Here is a 23,861-nt window from a genome sequence, read left to right on the forward strand (position 1 = left end):
AAAAAAAAACTACTTACTAGATCTCGTTCAAACCAATTTTCGGTGGAAGTTTGCATGGTAATGTACATCATATATTATTTTTAGTTTTATTATTCTCTTATTTTAGAAGTTACAGGGGGGGGGGGGGGACACATTTTACCACTTTGGAAGTGTCTCTCGCGCAAACTATTCAGTTTAGAAAAAAATGATATTAGAAACCTCAATATCATTTTTGAAGACCTATCCATAGATACCCCACACGTATGGGTTTGATGAAAAAATTTTTTTTGAGTTGAAATTCTAATGGGAACCCCCAAAATTTATTATTTTTTTCTATTTTAGTGTGAAAATCTTAATGCGATTCACAGAATACACCTACTTACCAAGTTTCAACAGTATAGTTCTTATAGTTTCGGAAAAAAGTGGCTGTGACAAACGGACGGACAGACAGACGGACAGACAGACATGACGAATCCATAAGGGTTCCGTTTTTTGCCATTTGGCTACGGAACCCTAAAAAGGACTAGTGTGTTCAGGTACACAGGTTGTACCCCGAACTGGCACCCGTTCCATATTCCTTAGAATAGTTGGAACCAAAATAATGAATTTGCTTACCTTATTACGCAACTCTGCCAGTTTTTGCAAAGAATATCCATGGGGCTAAAAGTTTCTGGTGGTATGAAACGTATCACAGAAGAAATCTGGTACTTACTACTTAATTTAAAGATAATTTTGTTAAATGATCATGTAAGTAACAAAACTTTAAGACCGATGGTAATTGTATTTATATTTAAAATATTCCATTAGCGGTAATTTTTCCTCCCCAAATGCCGATTAATAATTAATTTGTGACTTTCCCGAGTAAAATGCGTTTTCTTAAAAAACAGTCACTTTTTTCGAATTTACGTCAAACATAATTAATTGTTGCTGAATATATAAAGTTAAAAAAGGCTAATGCTAGCGCAGCGCAGGTCTCCACTACATGTCAATACTCAATACTTTATGCAGAATGTTATAAAATGAGCGTGTTCCCATTATTGTCGGGTTCGACAAAGGTTGACTAGTGCCAGTAGGTACTTATACAAATGATACTTATTTCGCACATAAGTTCCAAAAACTCATTGGTACGAGCCGGGGTTCGAACGCTCTTACCGCTAGGCCACCAGCGCTTGTTTGTCAAACTTATGTTGCCAATGTATAAAACAGTAATCCTCTTCCATTATTGAGTTTTGCTCATACAAAGAAAAATCTTTCGTGTTTCAACAAATACGAAATATTTTTCTTTGTATGTCTACGCAAGCCAACGATATTGTGTTTAAGCGGAGATGGGGTTCGCTAGTTTTAAGAGATTAATTGTCTTGGTTTGAGGCAAAATGTGTTATACTGAAATGGCAAATGTGTCAAGTTGTGCGAGTGTGCGAGTTCATGACAAAAGTTGGGTCCAGGGTTAAAACTGGTCAATGGGGAGTGTTGGACGGGCCGCGCGGCGAGGGGCGCTCGGCCTCGGACACCCTTCCCTCGACATAACCCTCAGTCACCACCGCGACCGCGCGCTTTCGGCACGCTTCGGCGCTAGCTCTGTGCAACTCTGCCATGTGTACGAACAAACTTTACGCGAATAATTTTAATTCTTAATGCAAAATGAAAGAAAATAGTGAGCGTCATGCGGGCCGTTTTCGAAGGTAGGTCATATTTTCTCGTTATTAATAAAGTACTTTATTTAAGTTCCTCCGTTGGTTTAACTTTAACTGTGTACCTAAGCAATTTGCGAATTGTTTGTTTATGTAATTCAAAATCTGCACTTAAGTAATCAGAGCAGATTTGGCATTGCGATTTTTGATTGTTTTTGAGGCATTTATTACGGGGTGTGTGTATGATATTAGTTAGTATTCGGTAGCTATTGTTAATTTTGTTGTCACTCAATATAGGTAGGGTCAATGCGGCCAATTCCGACATACGGGAAATTCTGTCAACAACGGTTTTTTTCCAAAACAAGCAATCACTGCTGAAACTAAAAGCAATCGCTGCTTTGTCGAGGGAATTACCAATTGTGTACCTACTGATTTAAAAAAAACGCTTGTCAACGGAATTTCCGTATGACGGAATTGGCCGCATTGACCCTACATAGTTTAAACGAGAGCGTTTCACATTCGACATACACGAATATCATTATTAGGTGCATCTACCTATTGGTCGAAAGAAAGGTTTTGCGACAAACGCTTGTATGAGTTGTGTCATCTTGGCAAGTACGCTTTTGAATGACCGCTAGGTGTTACCACGAATGCTGGTTCAAATTACGTATGTATCTACCGAGCTAACTCGATAACAATATATAACATAAAATAAGACGTAGGACACAGACTTTTCTGTAACCTAGGTCACAAAGTAAATACTTATAATCCAATAACGTGAACGTCAATGTGCCGAAGACCGTCTATTAGGGAAGACCATCTACAAGCACGTTCGTCGCTTTTGAATTGAATTGAATTGAAATTTTTTATAACTCTTGGGTTTGTACACATACTCCTTTTACAGAAGGTCGGTAGAGCAATAGGAGTGAAGCTTTTCCTTTCCTACTGTGTCTGAGCGACGCACGTGTAAGTAGGTAGGTATACAAATACGACAGTTCTTATGAGTCTTATGACGGACTTCTCAACTATACATTTTATAGGCCGGTCTTCTCCACATTGACCTTACTCTCTTGTCTTTGATGGACGCGTAATATTTATCTATTATATGCTGACTAGTATTAACAACATAACATAAGCATTAGGTATTGAGTTTACCGTGGGACTAGGTCAATTTGTGTAATTTATTTTATTTAGTCTTCTTTAATAGGTAGGTTACCTATGTGTGCCTGCTTGCCTCAGACTCAAAAACAAAAACAATTGACGTTGTGTGTCGCACCCATTACGATATTACGATTTTTTTGGGTTCCGCATCCAAGGGTGTCAACGGGGCCCGATCACTAAGCCTCAGCTGTCAGTCTGAGCGTCCGTGTGCGTAATAGGCCGGGGTCCGCGTGTACACATATCGCCAGTCATTGCTAGTATGTATACTTATGTCGAATTTGCATTACGCATTGAGATCAATCAGAAAAAAATCGCCCAAGAGCATGTCGGGCAGGGCAGTTACCATTCTGTTAGATCAGGCTAAATGGGGGCTATTTAGTAAGTATCATCTACATTACAAGCATGAGGGAGTACCTTCGCACTCCTATTATTAATAGTGAGCGAATCAGGTAGCTGTCGGCTATGCCATGTCATAAATATTTAGGTACATACATATATCAAAATAGGAGAAGCGTGAGTTTTTATCTTCATTTCTCAAGATTATATATCCAACGTCTATCGCAATTTCGCAAGAAATTCATTTCTTGGGTCTCTTCTGCACAATTCTATTCCATGGGTACAATAGAATAAAGGTTCCCACGGAATCAGTTTACGTGACGCGGTTACGGACTTCCTCGGATGTCGATCCAATATTTTTTATCTCACATAAATTTATTATTTTATTAAAAAAATATTGGCCTATTGGACAGATATTGCAGTCAAATGTGTCTTATACAAACCCAAAGCAACATATATCGACCTTATACGCTGAAACGGCTTAAAACAAATTACTTCTTTTTGGGGTTCCGTACCCAAAGGGTAAAAACGGGACCCTATTACTAAGACTCCGCTGTCCGTCCGTCCGTCCGTCCGTCTGTCACCAGGCTGTATCTCACGAACCGTGATAGCTAGACAGTTGAAATTTTCACAGATGATGTATTTCTGTTGCCGCTATAACAACAAATACTAAAAACAGAATAAAATAAAGATTTAAGTGAGGCCCCCATACAACAAACGTGATTTTTGACCGAAGTTAAGCAACGTCGGGCGGGGTCAGTACTTGGATGGGTGACCGTTTTTTTTGCTTGTTTTGCTCTATTTTTTGTTGATGGTGCGGAACCCTCCGTGCGCGAGTCCGACTCGCACTTGGCCGGTGTTTTTATTTTTAACACGCTTAACGCGATTACTTTAAAAAGCAAATGTGATGGATCACGTCTATTCTCTGAGTGTATGCATCGCTAGGTATAAAAGTTACTAATAACTTGTTAATATAATGGATTCTTGAGAGAGTAGTTGAAATATCAAGGTAATACGAAGTTTTATACTATACGAGCCGTTTTATACTCGTACATATGAATACTTATCGGAAAATTTACGATACGTAGGTGTACTTATAACACAAGAGTACCAATTGGAAAATAAATCAGTTTCTCAAGCGCGGTTGAATCCAATCATACACTGATTGTGTGAGCACCTAAGTAAAATATATTCCGTCCGCTCGGGGAAATTGGTATATCGAAAATATATGAACCTACTTGTTTGTGAACACCACCAATATTAATTTTGTGTGTTATATGCATACAAAGTCTGATGACGGTACATATTAAAGATGGCGATAGAAAAATACGAATTATACCTATACAGTATGACATGAATTCGCAAAGCTAAGTTAATGAGTTATTGGATTATATCGTTTAATATAAACTAAAATCGTTAAGTTTAATACTAGCCCCGATGCATACGTTTTCGCCTAGTTAGAGCATTCTCTGAGGAGTCTGTGGTTCCTCTATTTGTACAAAAATAACGTTTTAGATTTAAAAAATCATTAACGTTTAAGACCAATACTAATGTTGTTGAACTTTATATGGAAATATTTTAGTAACAAAAATTTTTATACAAGAAATATGTACCAGTTTTGCACAACGAACTTTTATTTTATTTTAATTACTTCGGAGAAAGGGCTAGGGAAAGCAGCACAGCTCTGGCAATGTACCTATTGAATTTTTTTGTTGGAGCTATATACTGTGATTTGGACAAGGTTTTTAAACATAATTTTTTGATTTTTGCAACAATATAAGCCTTATGCAATCTATTATACTGTCAAAATAAACTAGATTTATTATTAATAAATCAAAAATACTAAAATACTGTTAAAAACTAATACTGTTTAAATACTGTTTGTTAATTTATTATGTTATTATGTGTATAATATGGACTATTTGTCTGCAATAAAGGTTACAATTATAAATTACAATTACTACTATGAGTCCCGTTACTAAGCCGTTTGATTTACAAATGTCGAAATTATTGAAAAAATATACGAGTATAGTTTGTCAAAGGACTGTCTCATTTCAAACAGACAAAGAATCATACTATCTTTGTCTAGCTAGCACCAAAAAAAAAGGATGAGTATAGTTTTTTTTGCTCCTATTTACTGACAAATTGGTTTGACCAACTATAGTTAATATTGTTTTTCACTTGACGAATTCCACTGCTTCCTACTATTAGTTACCGCTTGCTATCACCGGTTAAATTGTAACAGCAGTTGTTAGTACATGTAAAAAGAATAGCCTCATAGGTATTAACACATTTCGAGCGCGCGGCATGTCATGGTGCCTTTTGTAATTGAAATTCTAATCTGTTATAGTTCTTTACCTGTGATGAAAGAATAACGTATTGATTAATTGATTAATCACTTGTTGCCTTTACTTTTGTATGCACGTAGGTACCGAAGGTTATTAGTTTATATCCTTTCAAGCTCCAAATACGTCAAGTCACGTTACTACGGAAAGCCATACCTTAGACGCTACGCCATCATTTGATGTTCAGAATTATCGATCAAACTCTGTACTTACTTTTATTTTTGCCTTAGGTCCATGAAAACGTCTTTATTTGACTTGAGAGTAAATTTGGCCATTGAGAATTCATAAAGGAAAATAAGTTATATAAAGGACTGATTCAGGATATTAATTAATGAACTTTGAATTGGACGGATTAAGACTGACTTACGCTTGACTAGTTGTTATTCATTATTTCGGTAAATCAAATTTCCCTTGTCACTCGTTGCCATAGTTACCTCCTACTTGGTTAATTTTTAAACACTGGTTTATGCCATTTAAATTAACGAAATAAGGCATTTTTGTGATCGTGAGATGCCTTCTTTTAGAATAATAATGGATCATATTTCGATTCTTGAAATATAGCCCGCTGACAGACAGAAGAGGTTTATAATAATAGGGTTCCGTTTGTCATCCTTTTGGTATGGAACCCTAAAAACCACCATTATAATGCTTTTGGCGCGTTGCTGTGGTTTCAAGACTTTGAAGGGCAATGGGCGGAATTTTTTTAAAATATTTATAAGACATTATTGGACAATTAAAATATTTCTGAGTTGTCCATATGACCAATATGAATATGTTATATGGGCCTTCCTTAAAATTGTAGTAGGTGGGATATCTATATGTCAAGACAACAAGTTTTGATTGAAAGTTTCGTTAAAAATCAGATGCAAAGTTTCGCGAGTGCACACCGAACAACCCTCACATCAAAGTCCCCTATCCCGGACCCTAAAATGCCTATTACAAAGGAGGGTCACCGGCTCGATTCCCACGTAGGGTGGCCCGACAAACTGCGTAGTAGTTCTTTGTGCTACTCTCGCATCATTATCAGTCTTGCTTTCTCTTTTTATTGCCTCCCTACAAAAATAACGCTTGTACCACAAACTTTTTGTCCATTTATGTCTATTGGAGCTTAGAAAATGCAACATAATTATACACACACACACAATCATATGATAATACACATATGTATCTAAAACATGTTATATGCCGTAAAATGGGGTGAGTAGGCGCAAAACTGACATTCAAACCTCGATAACATTTTATTTTTACATTATGCAAACTGAATGGTGTATATAATAAGTGTTCCGGACGTTTGTATTTTAGTTTTCTCAACTCTCCCCGCGAACCCTACTCACCCCATTTTACGTTACGTATGGGTAATATACCTACTCGTAATTAAAAGGCAATTCCAGAATGACAGTTGCAATGGCCGAAACCGGAATCATCAAAGTTTAATATAATCTTTTCGTGTCGCGATGGCGCATCTTTTGTTTATTCTATCCTCCTGAGTCCCAGAGGACCTTATAAAGGCTTTATACCCAAAACATAATTTTAACTTGTATTAATATTAATATCTGGGTGACCGAGCTTCGCTCGGAAAACATAAAAAAACTCGAAAATGCGCGTTTTCCCAGAGATAAGACCTAGCTAGATCGATTTTTCGCCCCCAAAAACCCCCATATAGCAAATTTCATCGAAATCGTTAGAGCCGTTTCCGAGATCCCCGAAATATATATATAAACAAGAATTGCTCGTTTAAAGGTATTAGATAGATAGATTAGATAGATAGATAGATTAAATAGGTAAGACGAGGTTCCAAATTTAAAAACATAACTTAAGCTTCTGGGACTTAGGAGGCTATAGTAAAATAGTTAAAATTACGCTAGCGATAGCGATTAACCATATTATTTTTTTCTGGATTGAAAATTTAATTTTTCATTTGTAGTCGAGAGTCCTCCTAGGGTAGGTCCTGTAAGATTCGTGATCATACAATTTGATAATCCAAAACATAAGATGATATACAAAACTGGGCACAGTTATTACTTTGTATTTTTTGGGCCGCCTGTTTAAGGTCCATTATCTAGAGTCTGAAACTTAAATTTACTGTAGTTTGCTTACTGACGTAAAGAAAAGTATGTTAATGGAACGATAAACTCGAAAAAAAAAAGGGAAATGATCGAACAAAGCGGGTAAAGTTTTAGTGTTTTACGGTATGGGTATGTCGACTTACTATTACTTATACTTACTCTATAGCAATTATTTCCTATTTTTAAACAATATTATGATGAACGTTATTCGCCGTTGGTCATTAGATTCTTTTAAAATTGTTTGGCTGAATTTACTGTAATGGAAACCGAGTATAAACGACTCTGAGCACTCAACACCACTTAACGGCACGCCGCTGAAGTTTAGAATATATTTACTCAGCTCAAATACTCGATGATGGTTGTTCTATTAAAGCACCCAATATGCTAAGTCTATGCTAAGTCAATTAAGGTGATATTGATATAAAATTGTGCCTTAGCATATCAACTAAGGTCGCTATTAAAGTTTTATACGTAGGTGACCTATCGCCTAGCTAGTAGTACCTAGTCGCTGCAAGGTGTACCTATGCGATGCACGTCATACATCGATTACTGATAAATATTTAAACAAAGCTTCTGCTTTGTATCAATCAAATGTGCTTAATGTTTGATTGGTGGAAACTTAGTCTTAAAATGTTCGCCCCTCGGAATCGATATTCGTGGAAAATTAACAATTAGTCTGTAAGATTAAGTTACCGATTGGTCGACAAATTATAACGAGCAATTCAATTATAAAATATAAAGTGATTTCCCATCTACAACTAAAAATAAGTTTTTGGATAGGCGGAATTACATTCCAGTTGCGGAAATAACATAGGGAATGAAAAATAAATGATACGTTTCTTGTTCTTCCATGCGAATGATCTACGAAAGTCTCAATTTAGATTATCTTAGCTTTAAACTTTTTTTTTTTTACTTTACATGCTTTTTACATGCTTGTTTAACTAAGTTGGTCTCGTAAATAATATACCTAGTAGTCTAATATTTAAGCGATCATTTTATTACTTTGGCAATGAAAATAATAAAAACTCCGCGATATTTTTTGTGTTTCCGTTTTACTGAAGAGGGGCTAACGCAAAATTGTAGTTTTTGTATTAAATTTTTACCTATTTTAATCAAGGGCAAATGCCATGAACTATTTCACACAGAAACTAGACTATACTCGTATTTGCGAATGTAAACTCTAAAAAAAACCTTAAAAGTCGACTCGATAAAAAAATAAAACTCGTAAACATGAGTAATTTTCTTTTATTTCAATTTTATATAATTTAAGTATAAAATAGCTACTGATATAATCGAAGAATTTCACTAGCAAAATTTCCAATAGAAGTACATACTTTCAGAGTTATTGAGGTAAAACTTAAAATCCGGCGCGATCGCTCTAAATAAATCTTCCATCGCAATATTCGCGCGGCGTGCCAATCTTTCGTTCCTTTCTAGTTTACTGGTTTTACGCCCCTTCTTAAAATGAATAAAAGGTAAATAATTTATACCTGTTTGCATAAATTATTATGGAATAGAACCGCTCCCGTCTGATGGAATTTGTAAAATCGTTTTATTGTAGGTAAATTTTGATAAATTATTTTTTGGAAGACTGTAATTTTACTATGTAAATTTATGGTGTAAAATAAATGGTGTAATTTAATGATTACCATCATAAATTTCTATTTATTAAAGTATATACGAATAAAACTGACGTATTGGTACCTACACCGAATATTATTTTAGGTAGGCAATCATAGAGTATTTTTATTTTACTCGTACCTACTTGTTTTCCGAAACATGTTATCTATTCTATCGATACTCTATATGGCACTTAGCGTAAGTAGAAAGGCTAATATCGTGTTGAAAGTAAAATATAATAACTATCATGTATTGTGTGCGTAGTGCGTTTATTGAAGGAAAGTGAGACGTAATATTGAATATTTAATGCATTAATTTCAGGGCTTTGTGTTTCTGAAAAGATTATATTTCTGATTATTTTATTTTTTCATCCACAACAAGGTGTGGATTTATAAGGAAGGTGGCAAGTTAAGCCGTGTGACAAGGCGCTTAGAATAATGTATAGGGACTGACAGGCATTAAGTATATTTTTTTAGCAAATAATAAATGTTTGTTGTCTATATTTATACTCCGGAGCATTTTTACAAATTTACTAAAAAAGGAAATAGTTATTTGTTTTACAAGGGGGCAAAGTTGTTGTTTAACCGCTAGTGGTAATATTGATACCCGAGTAAGAGAAAGATTCCAAAATTGAACCACAAGCATAGCGAGTGGTTCGATAAATGGAAACTTGAGCGTTGCGAGGGTTTCAAAGCACGAGGGTTAAACAAAATTTGCCCCCGAGTGAAACACAATGTTTTTCACCACAACAACCCGACAAAATATTAACTGTAAAATATCAAGAATCAAACCAAATCAAATCCAAATGAATGTTATTAAATATTACTCATTCAAAATCATCATTTAAAAGTCAATTCTACCAGCAAGCATAAGAAAACAACTCAAACTTTGCATTTGATTACTTTGCCTCACATGTGAATAAAATGCAACTTTGCTATCCGTTTTTGAACAACCAAGAGAGCCTTTACCAGTTGGTGTGGTGAAAAACTAATACCTTCTTAGGTATTTTACTAAAACTAATCTGGGGCCAATATATTATTTATAGGCATACATATATACTATTTAGGTAGTTTTAGTTTAGTTGTGTTTAGTTCATATGTAATTTTAGTATATAGTTCTAGCAAAACTAATTAATTTTAGCTTGATTCAGAGATCAATACTTTAAATATACCTACTACCTACTACTACCTACGTGACGACCCAGAATCTGTTTGTTTGTTTTGTACGCACAAGTTGAGAATCGAAATCAAAACCCACAATGTTTGATGAAATTTGTTCGGTATTTGATTTGAATTTGGAATCTAGCCATTCTAAGCGTAGAAAATGCTTGCTTCATTATATAGCGAATATTATGACGAGCACGGGCAATGGGTCTCGATAGGACGTATAACTTGTAATTCAAGGAGCCTTCCCGTTTTTTAAGTAATTTACAAGGGGCACCTGGGGACATGAATACAAAAGGGGGGCTTAATAAAGGTTCGTTATTGAGACAACATCTTAGTAGTGCGGCTAAATAATGCGGCTAATACCTACAGACAAGAGCGATAAAAAAGGATCACTTGCTTTGGAAATTTCAACACATAGGTAGTTATCCGTTTTCATTGTCTTTGAGTGTAGATAGTAAAGTACATTGAGATACTGAACTATTTTAGGGTTTCGTTGTGAATCCTAATGTTTTTGGCAAAAAAATTATTTTTGGTACAAGCTTTTATCGCTGACTGTACTTTTCTTACGATAGACAACTAATACTCATCGAGACAATCCTAAAAACCCCTAACACAATTAGGTTGCGTTGTTTCATCACAGAGTTCCTATGGTCACTCCTGTCTCCATCATCAGATCAGCTCGATGGTACCATAATATTGCATTGTCACCCGACTTACATGTGTATGCAAAATTTTAGCTCAAACGGAAACCGGGAAGTGGATCAAATTTAACTTGCAAGATTCCATTACATAGTTACATACAGGTCGACCTAATAAAAGCTCGTTAAAAATAAGGTTCTTATAGTTTTGATATGTCAGTCTCTCTGTTTGTCCGTCCACGGCTTAGCTCAGTGATCAGGAGTACTAGAGAGCTGTAATTTGGCATGGGTATTTGTTAACGCCTCGTCTTTGCTCGGGAATCTTCGGGAGCCGTCGCCGACGCAACGCATGGTGCGGGGCGCGGAGAAGCGGGGCCGGCAGCGGCCATTCTCTCAGCAATCTTGCGACGGACGGTCGTGCCCGTCCGCTTACCACTAGTGATATTCTACCACCTATGTATCACCAAAGTACTTAATTATACGTGCATGTATTGGACTACGAGTGTCATTTTAACTCACCTCATCCACGACCCCAAGATCTTCTCGTCCACCCCTACATGCGTGGACATGTGGCGACCGTGACATTTCTTCAAAATCAAACGGTCATGAGGCGACCGTTGGAGTTCGAGCGACTGTAATGGCGGCTGCCGAGAAATAACGGACTGCACAAGAACAAAGAAACTGGAATTGCTGCCGTGGCGCTTTGGATTCTACAACACTACAAGTTGAATTAGACATCAAAAGTCAATGCCGATGTGAAGTAAGCCCGTTCCTTTTGTTCCCTAATTTTTATAGACTTCTGTTTGCTATAAATTAGTGCTAGCCAACTTGCAAACGTCGGGTTATGTATCTAGCTTTATGCGTACTAGCCAATTTGCACTATTTTGAGCGCTAAGTTTTTTTGCTTGGTTTCCATATAGATCAATGCATTTAAAATTGCAAATAGAAGTAGTTTCATTCGGTAATTAGCTCGATAATGCTTGCCGGTTTTTTTTATGCACCGTTATTTCAATCTTATCGCCTCGTCATAGGTAAATGATTTCTATATAAATCAATAAGTTGCTCGTCTATTAAGTTTTATGCAATAACAATACGCTAGTAATTATTATTTTAAAGTACGACAAAGTAAGTTAATGTTTAAAAAGTGTACGTTGTAGGTACCGTTATAAATAAATACCTACCGCTAATTTTGTTCTATGCCACGCTTGCTACTTCTATTCTTTATTGTGCATAAAGATTTAATACATTTTATTTGCTTCGACTCATTAAAGGTGCATTTTAGTTGTTTATTTGCATTTAATAGGTAATTACGACTAGGGTTCAAAGTTCATTGAGGTGAATTCCTATGGTTCAAAGTCCGTTGTGGTAAATTCCAGTGTACATCGCTGCGCGCTGTTACCGGGAGCCTGTTGCTACGCGGTTTCCGGGCTATTCGCGAGTACGAGCGCTGTGGAGACGGGTTCGCCGGACGCGGCCGGTGCTGCTGGCGGGCTCGGCGGCAGCTGTGCTGGACTAGACGGCTGGATCGTGTTACCGGTTTGATTGCACCATTTTATTTACCTAGCTCATTGTTTGTTGTTTAAAATGGGTGAGGAATTAATTAGAAAATTAAATAGAAGGCGCGGTGGGCTTAAAAGTCAGTTGACCGTTTTTAAAGACTTTGTAAAAACAGTACAAGGGTCTGAGCACACGTCATTATTAATAAAGGAGCTGAGTTTGCGATTAGATGGACTTCGTAAATTAATGGTTGATTATGACGCCGTGCAAGTTCAACTTGAAGATATTTCCCCTAATTTAGACGAACAAATAGCGGAACGAACTCAAACCGAAAGTCTTTTCTATTCGCAAATTGCGTTAGCGCAAGATATAATTGATTCGTTTTCGGCAAAAAATAGTGTGGACAGTGGCTCAACTAAGTCGAGCTCTTGTCATGAAAAACATTCGTCAGTTCGTCTACCAGTAATAAATTTGCCGACGTTTGATGGAAATTACACGCGTTGGTTAGAGTTTAATGATTTATTTGAGTCATTGATAAATAACAACGAGTCTATTGCGCCGATAAATAAATTCCACTATTTAAGGAATTCGTTACAAGGAAGTGCTAGTTTAGCAATAAGGTCAATTGATTTTTCTACCAGCGGATACGAGCTTGCGTGGAAAACATTGTGTGAAAGATACGATAATAAAAATATATTAATAAATAATCATTTGAGTGCGATCGTAAATATTAATCCTATACAAAAGGAGTCTTTTAAGGCATTAAGGTATTTAATTGATACTGTTTCGAAAAATTTAAGTTCATTGGATACGTTAGGTATTTCAACTCAGGGTTGGGACCCGTTGGTGATTTTTTTGGTCTCGGCGAAGTTAGATCCCAAAACAAATGGAAAGTGGGAAGAGTATAAAGGCAATTTTTCGTGCCTACCCTCAGGTGCTTTAAATAAAAATTCTTCTGAAGTACCCACTTTAGAGCATTTTAAAGAGTTTTTACGTAATCGTGCTAATGTATTAGAAACGATGTTTTGCAGTCGGTCAAATCAGTCAAATGAAAGTAAACCTGTTTATAAGGAAAATAAAAATACCAAGTCTCTTGTTTCTTCTGGCGAGGGACCACGGATTAAACCGTGTTTGGTATGCGACCAGAACCATCATGTTTACCAGTGCACCAAGTTTAAGACTATGAGTCTGGAGGACAGGCTTGTTGAGGTTTCAAAACATAAACTTTGTAAAAATTGTCTACGCGCGGGACATGATGGTTCTCAATGCACTTTGAAAGGTTCCTGTCGCAGTTGCAAGAAAAAACACAATTCTCTCTTGCATTGCGACAGCGTCAGTAGTAATAATAATAATGTTGCTCCTACCGACTCTGTAAAAAATATTAACACTTCTGTTCACATGTCGACTGACGCTGACGCATCGGGTCAGGTTATGTTGTGCACGGCTCAAGTCGAAGTATATTGTCCTAAGAATAACACTACTTACGTCGCTCGTGCACTCTTAGACAATGGTAGTCAATCGTGTTTAATCTCAGAAAAATTTAAGCAAAAGTTAAAACTACCTACAAATAAAATTGAACCATTTGATATTACTGGGATCAATAAACAGAAAACGGAGATATTTGAACGTATCCAACTAAAAGTTAAGTCTCGCTTTAATTCTTACGAATTAGATGCTAATTTTTGGGTGGTCCCCGAAATCTCGGATGATGTGCCAAATGTGGCAATCGATATCGAAAAATTAGATTTGCCGCATGTTGAGCTAGCTGATCCGCTGTTCTATAAACCGGATCAGGTTGATATTTTGTTGTCAGGGGACAGATTTTTTAAAGTTCTTAAGCCAGATCAAATAGATCTAGGAGAAGGAAAACCTATGCTACAAGATACTAAGCTAGGATGGTTAGTAGTTGGTCGCACGGGCGAAAGCTACAACCAAATTAATAATGTTTATTGTCATTTAGCCACTACAAGGCGCCAGACGTCACTACAAGATGTCGATAATTCTCTAAAGCGTTTTTGGGAGGTGGAAGATTTGCCTTCCGATTGTAAGTCTTTGTCTGTTGATGAAGAGTTTTGTGAAACTCATTATGTTGATAATACTAGTCGTTTACCTGATGGTCGATTCTCTGTACAGATGCCATTCAAGGAAAAACCCGAGGAAACTCTCGGAAACTCATATCCTATAGCTATGAGACGTTTTCTTAACTTGGAAAAGAAGTTAGATAAAAATCCCAACGTTAAAGAACAGTATCGTGATTTTTTGCAGGAGTATGCTGATTTAGGACACATGACTGAAGTTAAACGGCCAAGTTTCGGGTGTTACTTGCCCCACCACTGTGTTATTCGTGAGCAAAAGGAAACTACTAAGCTTAGAGTCGTTTATGATGCGTCAGCTTCTACGAGCTCAGGCAAGTCTCTGAATGACATTCAGGCAGTAGGTCCAGTTGTGCAAAGTGACCTACTTTCAATTCTGTTGCGTTTCCGTACTAATAGGTTCGTTCTAACAGCTGACATCGAAAAGATGTATAGGCAGGTCTCTCTTAGCGAACAACAGCGCCATCTTCAACTCATTCTGTGGAGAGACCAGACTGATCAGCCTGTCAAGATTTTTCAGCTCAACACTGTTACGTATGGAATGGCTTCGGCACCTTTCATCACAACAAGGTGCCTCAAGCAGTTAGCTCTCGAATGTCAAGATGAAGTGACTTCTAATGTCATTAAAAATGATTTTTACATTGATGATCTTAACACAGGGTCGTCAACAGTAGAAGAGTTAAAGTATATATATGAAAATGTTGTCAAAGTTCTAAATTCTGCATGCTTTCCCCTGCGCAAATTTCGCACGAATTGTCCTCAAATTTTAGAAGACCAGTCAGGGTCTACGAATTGCCTTGACTTTAATAATGATGCTTCAGTTTTAGGCCTAAAATGGTCCCCTCAGGCGGATACCTTGCATTTTCCGATAGACTTTGCACCGCCTAATAAAATAACAAAGCGAACCATCATATCTACAACATGCAAATTGTTTGACCCATTGGGGCTTCTATGTTGCTGTATAGTAAAACCTAAGATTCTTCTGCAGAATTTGTGGTCTGCCAAATTGGACTGGGACACTCCAGTACCTTTGGATTTTGAAAAAAGATGGTTAAAGTTTGTCAACAATTTGGATCATTTGACAAATATCAATTTAAATAGACATGTTCTATGTGATTTACCTAATACTGAGCGCACAGAGAGTCATTGTTTTGTTGATGCGTCCCAAGAGGCGTACGGAGCATGTGTGTATTTGCGGTCGGTTGACAGCAATGATCATGTGACAGTTCGATTGCTTTGCGCAAAGGCCAGAGTGGCCCCAATTAAAGTTTTAAGTATCCCACGGCTTGAACTGTGCGCCAGTTTATTGGGCGCTCAATTGTGCACGAAAGTAGCTCAGTCTATAAAAACTAAAATTGTCAAACATGTAATGTGGACCGACAGTATGGTCGTTCTCGGTTGGCTTAAATCGCAGTCTAAAACTCTGCAAGCTTTCGTACGCAATCGAGTAAATAAAATTAATGAGTTGACTCAAGGTCACGAGTGGAAACACGTACCTACGGATTTTAATCCGGCAGATCTAGCGTCGCGGGGCGTTGATCCGCAGCATCTGCCGTCTTTGTCTTTCTGGTGGGAAGGTCCTTCGTTCCTGAAGAAGGATTTTACGGAGTGGCCCTCACAGCCTCAAACGCCTTCAGACTTACCTGAGGTCAAGGTGTTACTAACTGTTAAAGACGAAACCTTAAGCTCTGGTGATCCCGTCGTAACATTCGATCGACATTCTAGTTACGTACGTCTGAAAAGGATGTATGCTTACGTCTTCCGGTTTATACATAATTGTAGAAAATCAAATGCCAAACTTAAGGGACCTTTAACAGTTCAGGAGCTTAAGGACTCGTTGGCGTTTTTAGTTAAAAAATGTCAAGCGCAGTCGTTTCAAAAAGACATCCAAAATTTAAGCCAAGGTAAACCACTTCATAGCCGAAGTAGACTTTTGTCTCTCAACCCTTTCGTAGATCCCAGTGGTGTTTTACGTGTAGGAGGGAGAATAAGTAATTCCAACTATCATTTTAATAAAAAACACCCAATTTTGTTAGATGCTAAGCATCACTTTACAAAGCTTATTATGAGATACGAGCACTTACGTTTGTATCACGCAGGTGCTCAGTTGATTTTATCGTCACTACGCGAAGAGTTCTGGCCAGTGGGTGGTAGGAATTTAGCTCGGAGTATATCTCAAAGGTGTGTCGACTGTGTTAGGCAAAGAGGAAAAACAGTTCAGCCTATAATGGGTGATCTACCGAGCGTAAGAGTAGAAACAAGTTCCGCTTTCCAATCTACTGGGATTGACTTCGCCGGTCCTTTCATGATAGCTAATAAGAAGGGACGCGGCAGTCGTAATACTAAAGCCTACCTATGTGTCTTTGTGTGCCTTGCCTCTAAGGCGATCCACCTCGAGGTGGTTAGCGATTTATCCACTGAAGCTTTCATACTGTGTCTACGCAGGTTCGTATCGCGTCGTGGCAGGCCCGAGGTAATTTACTGTGATAACGGGAAAAACTTTGTAGGCGCGCACAATGAGCTAGGTAGAGTTTTACGGTCCAGCCGTCATCCAGTTTCGGATTACGCAGCTAACGAATCGATTAACTTTAAATTTATTCCCGCGTACGCGCCTAACTTTGGCGGAATATGGGAGGCTGGCGTCCGAGCAGCCAAATTTCATTTAAAACGCATTGCTGGTAACGCAAACCTGACGTTTGAGGAGCTTACTACTTTTTTTGTGCAAACGGAGGCTATTCTAAATTCTCGTCCTATCACTCCTCTTTCATCAGACCCCAACGACATGTGTCCCCTTACCCCAGGGCATTTTTTGATTACTCGGCCACTGACTTCATCTGTGCCATCTCTACCCGTCACGGGCACTCCAGCTACGAGATACAAGCGCATCGAGCTTCTTCGGCAGCAGTTTTGGGAAAGATGGCGTCGCGAATTTATGGCTGAGCTTCAACAGCGCGTAAAATGGAAAACCAATCAAAGAGGAATCCAGATCGGAGATCTCGTTCTACTTAAAGAAGACAATCTGATGCCGTTACAATGGCGCATGGGGCGCGTCATTCATCTTTACAATGGCCCTGACGGTGTTTGTCGGGTCGCCGATATATTGACGGAGAAAGGTCCAATCAAAAGGGCCGTAAACAAGATGTGTCTTCTGCCAACTGATCCTGAACCCGATGACGAGGACAATAAGTCAAAGGATGATCAGACCGATCCCTAAAAATCAGTCTTCAGCATCTGATCCCTTGAAAGCAGTATGCTTTCAACGCCGCGGAGGATGTTAACGCCTCGTCTTTGCTCGGGAATCTTCGGGAGCCGTCGCCGACGCAACGCATGGTGCGGGGCGCGGAGAAGCGGGGCCGGCAGCGGCCATTCTCTCAGCAATCTTGCGACGGACGGTCGTGCCCGTCCGCTTACCACTAGTGATATTCTACCACCTATGTATCACCAAAGTACTTAATTATACGTGCATGTATTGGACTACGAGTGTCATTTTAACTCACCTCATCCACGACCCCAAGATCTTCTCGTCCACCCCTACATGCGTGGACAGTATTTATATATCAATGATATTTACAATATGATAAAATAAGTTCTTGCGGTATTATTTACCTTAACATTTTTTTATTTTAATTATTTGTAACGTCTACCGCAAACCGCAGAATGATCGTTTCAAGCAAAATACATAACTCGGTTAACGGTTCAAAGTAAAAAGAAGGTATTGGAAATATTTTTCAGTAGCACAAGCACCGCTTCAGTTTCCAGAAAAAATAAAAGTACGCAGGTACTCACCCGTTAAAACCGCACGCCAGGAGCGCTCGGGCCCCGGCCGAGTAACTAAATAGAGGAAAAAGGAATGAATTTGTACAACCTTAATTATGAAATGGATGGATGGTGCCCCTTTACCTAGCCTACACACCGCGCTCACCAAGTTTGCTACTTGTGCAGATTCTTTGCTAAAGTGACAATTCTGACCACTTATTTAGTCTCTTTTTTTGATTACGTTCAATAATTACGTAATTAGTATTAACAGTTAAATGATTTACGAGTATTAAGTAATAACTATATCCTCACACAAAACAATTTCTGATAACCGCTCTATCATTTTAAGCACGCATTACAAAGCCCACTGAGGAGATTAATTTCAAAATTTATAGTAAACAGGGTATAACTCTAGGGAACACGCTTACATGCAAACTGGGAAAAATGGTTCTCGAGGGACCCAGTAGACCACGGATATGCGGAAAATTTAGTTATACTAAGAGCTATATTCATAGTAAATTAGAGATTCTCGAACCTTGGACGGAAAATCTCGGACTCTCACCAGTTTCGTCACTCGCTACTAAATCACAGAAAAAAAAACATCAGGCGATCACAAAGAGGTTGCAATTAAGAATATAAATTAGTCAAATGAGTATGGGGGTCCAACAAGAACAAAAGATAGACGCAGGAAAATCACCCTCGAATATATTCGCGGTTTTTACGTGAAGGCGCTTTCCGGTGTCGCATTAGAGGCGCGGGCGATGTGATGGCTGGAGCACGGTGTATTATATAAATGCACGTAAAAGCAAGGTTTCTTTTTGTAAAATTAATTTTATGACCTCGTTGGCTAAGGGAAGACTGCGGATAACACTTTCTTTTCGGTCTGCGATTCTCGATTCTTTGTGCTTATTTTTTTTCTTGAAATACCTGTGACACTACACTCATCACTACACTATTTTAGATAGATTAATATAATAATTGGATAGAGTCTGACCAAGCAACTCTGCATGGCATTTTCAATGACAGAGTGTGGCCACTTCATCGTTAATGTCAAACTATGAAATTATGACGTTTATAATGGCACCCCCTTATTTTATCAAAATCGTACCATTCAAGTCGGCGCGCGGCGCAGCGTTAGCTTAGTCGGACTCTGGCGAGAATGTTAAAAGTTGTAGGTATGTAATTAAAACTGGGTCAATATATAATTTCTTGTATATTCATTTTGTAAACTGTTATCGGCTTACATTACGAGAGGAGTGGACCGCGGGTGCAAAAATCAGAAACGTCGTAAGATAAACGAAACTCGTAGTCTACCTTTGACAATAGGATTTTAATTGAATAGGTATACCGAGTGAGCCTGTAACAGGAAAATTATATTTAAACGGATTCTCAGAAAATCAGTAAAATTAATTTCAAAATTCTTCAATACGGTTAAATTTAGAGGAACACAAAAAAAGGTTTAATTACTGGACTACAGCACCTAAAGTAATTTCCAAATTAGTAATCAAACTTTTTTTGCATTCTTCTTTTGTCCGTGAGTGTAAATTTGGAAACAAAAAAATAACTTCTTTTAGTAGGTACTAGGTAATGTAACAATAAAAACAAGTAAATTGTATTTAAAATTATTTCTAAGATGTCTCATATCAAACCGCTTGAAAATAATAATTAACCGACTAGTTTTAGTACGTGTTACACAAATCTCAGCCTGTATAGGTTACTATCGATCTTGGAGGATTAGCAGTGATTATACTCGCGCTTGAAAGGACCCCGTGGGGCCGCAAGTCTGGCGGGCGTAACTGTTGACAGCGTCGCCGCCGACTGCCGCGTCAGCGGGTTTACTTTCATATCGCCGGGAATGTGTGACTGTAAAAATAGTAAACTGCAGGTCAACCGTCTACAAAGACTGATAAGCTTAGCAAATTTATATTTGGTTAACCAGGTTTTTTTCATGCACCATTTCATGCACCAAAACAATGATATTATCCATATACATATCTATCAGTGGCAGCGCGTCCATAAAAGCCGATTCCCACTGGCTTGCCTGTTTTAGGACGTTTGAGCAGAGTTGTAAAGGAAATATGTAAGCCAAATTAGTCCCGGCTTGCCTATGGATATGTTTGACGCGCCGCCACTGATATCTATCCAAGTATATCTGTATATCTTCAGGTTCTAGATTATTAGTTTTACCTTATGATGTTCTTTCTAATGCTAAAAACGTACTAGATATAATTACATATATAATAACTAACTTACCAATAATCATAAGCATGTGCAATAGCAATAGCATGAACTCATAGTAGGTAGGTAACTAGATTATTCCCGAATGTGCAAGACGTATCAAGTAGCTGTAGTATACACGAGGCTCCATTAATGGAAAACTGTTGTCTGATAATTTAAATACTATTGTTGTAGAGTTGTTGGTCTCGTTTCACGGTCATGATCGATCAAAAGTTACCAGCGGGGGTAATTATTCGCAGTCGCTAGGGCGACGGGCGGCTGTGTGTTTGCCGGGGCGCGGGCGGCACCGTTACTGATGAGTGTTGCCTGCTTCAGCTTTATCCCGCCCACGTAGCCGGACTAATCACTTTGTATTCAACGATTTGTTCTTAATTAATGGAGCCACATATATGAAACAAATTATTGACAAAGACCATGGACAAAATTTATGTTTCTTTTTCAAGCTTTTATTGGTGACGCTAAGGTGACGCTACTTTACAGATATCTGTAGGTACTATATTCATCTAGGGGATTGTAACGAGCCCTAACTCATAAAAGTTGCGTTGTTTTATTACTATTACATTGTTACCAAATTAAGGAGTACCTATGATACAATTTAGTTGGATCGGAGCCGGGATTTCAAATTAGGTTTAGGTTATAGGTTTGAGATATTTATTTCTCAAATGATTACAAAAATAATCACTTAAGCGACTATGTACTATGTATTATGGCTACTACGTCACATGTCACGTCGTTCATTGGATGAATCTTTTTAATACAAACCTTTGTATTTTATTTTCCTGGTTCTTACTGACTGACAAATTGGTTTGACCAACTATATTTATCGCTAGACAGTTAGTTGTAGCCTATGGTTGCAACCGCTATATGCCATAGGGCGCTGTCGTCGTGGACGGTCCAATGGTACCTTAGCAATTTACAAGCAAAATGTTTTAAATTGATATTATATTTTTTAATTATTTAACTGCGAGTGGTAACTATTACGATTTGACCAACTCTTTGACTAAATCGTACCGATGACAGTCCATTGGAAAATAAATATTTTGACTAGGTTAATTTTATCAACGAATGCTCATTTGAAGCTTTTGTTATAGTACCTAATAGTTTATAAACAGACATTATGACAAAATGCTTGTTGTGAATTGTCAGAATTAATATTGCGTGATAGTTTATAAATTACTAATGAACAAAGTAAAAGCTGTATTTTTTTCGTGACTCGCAAACAAAGAGCCTAGGTAGTTAATTGAATGCGAAGTGTCGAAAAATGGCGTGTAATAAACGTCAATAACATAACATAATGTAACACGTGCCGCGACCGTATACGATACACTCTTGTGAAATAAAATTTGAGTACCTACGCCATGAATAAACATGGATAAAAGAGACGCAGTAGCTACGTTTTCTTTCTTATTACTTATTACGAACAGTTACAGAAGCAAATTGAATCGTCAATTGAATAATCTCTTTGCAACAAAGGAGTAAAATAGAAATATGAACGCGAAAGTACCTATTGTGTAGACCTGCTAAACGTATACCTTTATATTAAGAGTTTACCTTACAGAACATTATATATTATTGAGTGCTTTGTCTTAGGTAGTTGATTCTTGAGTACTTATCGAATTAAATTCCTCCGCTCCACAGGTTCAATCTATGCTATATTTCTTCCTGCTCTTAGTAACTAGGGCAAGTTATATACATATATCATTTTAATATAAGTAATTTATTTATTTCAATAATACGCGGTGAAGAAAATTGAACTTTTGGAACAACTTCTTTCTGGTTAAACCTTTATTACGTTATATTTGCAGTAAATCTCGATAAAATAATTGTGCATTATTTAGATAAGAAACTTCTGAATCTACACGCCAGTATAGACATCTAATAATGTGGGAACGATTCCCATTTGTAAAGAAAAAGCGGAAATAAAAGAGCCGGGCCGTAACCCACTGCTAATGTCGGTCGCGGAAGCCCACACAAATAATACCTGCTTCTTACTTATAGGTACTCGATGTTAAAGTGGTTTGATTTACGTAGAAAATGGCGAGGTAATCGAGTAGACACGGTAAATTGCTTTTAAACCACCTGATGATAGCTCTCGGGTCATTTCGTTCTGACGTCATTAGGTCCTACATTTGGCGCACTGTGGCTCCGCCACCGAGCAAAGGCAGTCATAAGTCTAGAATAATGTAGAACAGATAATTGATGTTTATAGATTTAACTTAAGTTTACCTACTTAAAACACATCTAAGCATGTAATAATAGTATTAAGCAAACGCGGCTTGGACCGCGCGATCTCGCCAACTATTACATAAAGCCTAGAGGTTTCCAATAGTGGCATGCATGCAAAAATTGTATTAAAATTTAAAGTGAATAAATAAATAAAAAAAAGTAGTTAGTACAGTCAGCATCAAAAGTAGTGGATCATGCTAAGCGTCAAAAGTATCTACCATTCTCTAATAGCTTAGGATTATTTCATAGGTATATTATCTGTAAATACCTGATTACCTAATGATATTTAAAAAAATCTGGCCATACTAATTTAGTGTTTTGCGCAACTGTATAATTTACTGGGCTACTAAATACAGTGTGTTAATTAGCCAAATCAAAAACCTATGACCTATAACGGTACCTTCGTGCTGCGCGTAGTAGCCGGGGAAGGACCTTTGGTTTCCATCCGGATGGAGTTAATAAATGTCCTAGCCAAGTATGCAGGACAGAACAAGAGTGGTCCCAAATGGGTTTGATTTTTTTTCTCATTTAATCGAGGAACGTAACGTACCGCTTTTGGATTACCGTCGTCACGACGTCAGCGAGTCGTTAGGGTTGTCCTGCACCGGATTAAGGTAAGAGTCCAGGTCAGGGATCGGATACCGGTATTTTTTGTATGGGAACGAAAACGATATTTTTTCGTTCTTTGCTAATTACTTCATTTCTAATCGGGCAATCTAATAATACGAAGTCGTAACCTAAAAACACAACATTTCGAGTATAAAATAATTCGAAAAATATGGTTACTTCTAAGTTTTTGCAAAAAACCGGTTCCGATCCCTGGTCCAGGTTGTTACATCCCAGACGACGTTCCATTCATTTAGCGCATGACTGAGTTGATTCAGACCTTTTTGTGAGTTATCAGACCGCTCATCACTTGACAGATTGCTGTGGAATCGGTTAAGAACTGATGTTGGGACTTTTGTGTCACAAACATACATGTTGCTCGAACATACAATAATCTACGCCATATGGTTTGCTGAATAGGTATGTATTTTATATTCAGCAAAGCCATTTGTTATATGTATGTTGTCGAGCGAGCTAAAATAATGTAAATTACAAATCACAAA

The 23,861-nt window shown here is 37.7% G+C and overlaps 1 protein-coding gene across 1 annotated transcript in view; it reads left to right on the top strand.

Annotated features, from left to right (window-relative positions):
* The first annotated feature begins 1,467 nt into the window (after window positions 1-1,467).
* LOC134661458 (insulin-like growth factor-binding protein complex acid labile subunit) overlaps window positions 1,468-23,861 on the top strand; it is an 80,255-nt gene continuing 57,861 nt past the window's right edge. Inside the window, exon 1 of the mRNA XM_063517556.1 lies at window positions 1,468-1,661. Within this exon, the coding sequence (XP_063373626.1) occupies window positions 1,621-1,661 (41 nt within the window). The 5' untranslated portion in view covers window positions 1,468-1,620. The remainder of the gene's footprint in view (window positions 1,662-23,861) is intronic.

The sequence above is a fragment of the Cydia amplana genome, chromosome Z, assembly GCF_948474715.1.
Source record: "Cydia amplana chromosome Z, ilCydAmpl1.1, whole genome shotgun sequence".
NCBI classification, from domain to species: domain Eukaryota; kingdom Metazoa; phylum Arthropoda; class Insecta; order Lepidoptera; family Tortricidae; genus Cydia; species Cydia amplana.